The sequence below is a fragment of the Condylura cristata genome, unplaced genomic scaffold, assembly GCF_000260355.1.
Source record: "Condylura cristata isolate star-nosed mole 26May11 unplaced genomic scaffold, ConCri1.0 scaffold00026, whole genome shotgun sequence".
Classification (NCBI taxonomy): Eukaryota; Metazoa; Chordata; class Mammalia; order Eulipotyphla; family Talpidae; genus Condylura; species Condylura cristata.
The window spans coordinates 8424772-8427879 of record NW_004567127.1 but is presented as its reverse complement, the minus strand read 5'-3'; the positions used below and the strand labels follow the sequence as shown (position 1 = coordinate 8427879).

The 3108-nt window shown below is 54.7% G+C and overlaps 1 protein-coding gene across 1 annotated transcript; it reads left to right on the top strand.

Annotated features, from left to right (window-relative positions):
* Positions 1-16: 16 nt before the first annotated feature.
* Positions 17-983, top strand: LOC101633657 (polyadenylate-binding protein 1-like 2). Its single transcript, XM_004689666.2, has one exon. It carries the CDS (start codon positions 257-259, stop codon positions 857-859), a length of 603 nt encoding a protein of 200 aa, XP_004689723.1. The 5' UTR covers positions 17-256; the 3' UTR covers positions 860-983.
* The last annotated feature ends 2125 nt before the right edge of the window (positions 984-3108 follow it).

Below are 3108 nucleotides of genomic sequence, written 5' to 3'. Positions count from 1 at the left end.
CGCGACGGTGGCGGAGGCCAGCGGGACCACGGCCGCCGCCGCAGCCACGGCAGCAGCAGCAGCAGCAGCAGCATCGGCGGCAGCAGCAGCAGCAGTAGCGGCAGTAGCGGCAGCATCAGCAGCGGGAGGAGGAGAGGCTGCGGCGCCCCCCTTGGGGGATGCGGTTGCGGATGCGGATGCCGAGGCGGCGGCCGCGGAGACAGATGCGGCGGCGGCGGAGGTGGGAGGGGGCTCCCAGGGGAACCCAGACTTTCCCATGGCCTCGCTCTACGTGGGCGACCTGCACCCCGAGGTGACGGAGGCGATGCTGTACGAGAAGTTCAGCCCAGCCGGGCCCATCCTTTCCATCCGCATCTGCAGGGACAAGATCACCCGCCGCTCGCTGGGTTATGCGTATGTCAACTACCAGCAACCGGTGGACGCCAAGCGGGCCCTGGAGACCCTGAACTTTGATGTCATCAAGGGCAGGCCGGTGCGCATCATGTGGTCCCAGCGGGACCCCTCGCTCCGCAAGAGCGGGGTGGGCAACGTCTTCATCAAGAACCTGGGCAAGACCATCGACAACAAGGCGCTGTATAACATCTTCTCTGCGTTCGGCAACATCCTCTCCTGTAAAGTGGCCTGCGACGAAAAGGGGCCCAAGGGCTATGGGTTCGTGCACTTCCAGAAGCAGGAGTCGGCCGAGCGGGCCATCGATGCGATGAATGGCATGTTCCTGAACTACCGCAAAATTTTCGTGGGGAGATTCAAGTCGCATAAAGAGCGAGAGGCCGAAAGAGGAGCCTGGGCCAGGCAGTCCACCAGTGCTGATGTCAAGGATTTCGAGGAAGACACCGATGAGGAGGCCACCTTGCGGTGAAGACATCCTTGGAGTCAGCCAGCAGAGCCAAGCCTTGGCTCTCACTTGGTTTACAACCCTTCCTCCCCTTTGTTCCCCTTAACAACCCACCAGCAGTGTATTGTATTGGGAGTCTCCTTCTCTCCCCTCCCCTCCCCTCCCTTTCCTCCTAACCTCCCCTTCCACCCACCCCCCCACCTCCATTGCTTAGGAGTGCTGCAGCTGGGTGTTAGTTGGGGGAAGTGTTTTCTACACTCTTCTTGGGGTGGGGAAAGGGGGTGTCCTTGATTCTTTAGTCTTCATTTTGAGTGCTGATGGCCATTTCTGGGTGATGGGGAAAGTTCCCATCTAACCCATGTTAGATTATTGGCTTCTGATCTAACCCATGCTATATTATTGGCTTCACTGTAGTGTAATTTATTATATGTTTACTTTTCAAAGACAGCTATTATGTCTTCTCCATTTCTGCATTATGGAGCACAACAGGAATCCAATAAGTATTTACTGAAGAATCTTGATGGGAAAAAGACTGTGTGGTAGGAAGTGAACTTGAACTACCTTTAACCTTTAACTACCTTTATCTTGAAGTGAAGTGCTGAACTTGAACTACCTTTAACCTCTTATTTCTCCTCTTCCATAAACAAGCTCTGGGAAAACGAACATCCTGGGACGGAGGGTGACGCTGGGGGGTGGGGGCGGGGGCATCAGAGAATGCCGTGCCCACGCGTCCTGCCTGGGAGGTGGGAGACAGAGGGGAAGCTAAACTTTTTGGTCATCTCACTGCTGTTGGCCCAAGTGACCCTAATTTCTCTTCTTGACTTTTTAGGAGCAGGATCTTCGGGGGTGGGGGGTGGTGTCCATTTGAAAAGTGCCTTTCTGGGAGAGGCTGAAAGACCCCACTCCACGGTCACGCAGGGCAGGCGCTTGCTAAGGTCCGGGCTTATGGTGGCATGAGCGCCAAGACTGGCTGGGGAATTGACCCTCATGTGCCACCAGGGGGCACCAGGGACTCGGAAACCCGCTGAAGCGGAGGCTCCCGTGAGGGCAGGCAGGCACGAGCGGCTTGGAGAGGGTATAACAAGACTGGGGCCTTGGGATGGGACGACGTCGAATCACATCTAGGGTCGAATCAGGCTTGGATGCTGCCTACCTTGGACCTTGGACCTTGGAGCCTTGGGGCTCCCTTGGCTGTAGGAAGGAGTCTAAAAGGTACATTATATAGGTATGCTATATAAGAGGGGCTGTGGGAGTTAATACCTGGGCAAGCAGACCCACTGATTTCCTTAAATGTCTTACAATCAGTGAAGGCAAAGAAGCCATGATGGCTGCCGACCTGGGGCGAGCAAGGCCAGAGGGCGGTCCTCTCCTGATGTCTCTGTAAAACTGTGCCAGACGGGGTAGTTAAACTGGTCTCACTATGCTTTAAAAGTTACAAAATATATTAAGGGAAAAAAGTCACCTGAGATCCTAGCCCTGACGTTATAATTGTGAAGAAGAAAAAAAAGTGAGTAGAACGAGAGGGGATCGCCTAAGTGGAGATGAGGAAAGCACACTGTAATGTCCCCAAGACTCTGTCGGTTGAATCATTTCAGTCCCCAGAGGTGCTGGGGACAGGGCCTGGGGGCATCTGCCTCCTGACAGCCCATGGCCTTCGGCTCTCAGTGTCCCAGCAGCAATGCCCCCATGGGTCAGACCCAGTTCACAGGCCATGTGAGTCCTCACAACCTCTGTGAAGTCGCTGCTCTTACAGTTCCCCGTTTACAGTGACACAAGCCCCAGCCCTGGGAGATGAATATTTTGTTGTTTTAAGATTTATTTCGTTATGCACACAGAACTGAGGTACAGGCCAGAGGTGCAGGGGCAGTGAGAGGCTTCACCAGAGACAGTGGGGACAAAAACAGGCAGATCAACGATGTATACTGCTGAGGGGAGCAGAGGGGAGACAGAAGTCTGCTGTGCCATGTGGATCATTTCCAGGGCTGGGGATTGGACTCGTGCTGAACCAGCTGTGGCCAGTGCTGTGCTATAACCCATTGCACCAAAAGGGGGGCTGAGATGAATTCTTGCTTACGATTGCCCCGCTTGCTGGTGGTGGAGCCTCGCCATGCCCCCGACTACCCTCTCACGTCTTCAGAACAGTCTTAAAGACAAGAGAGGGCTTGGGGGCTCATACTCTAAAGAAGAAAGCTGAAGCTGGGGAGGTCACTTTAGAACTTGGATTTTGGAGGTTTCACCTGCTGTCCAGGGTTCCAATGATACTGTTTGAACCA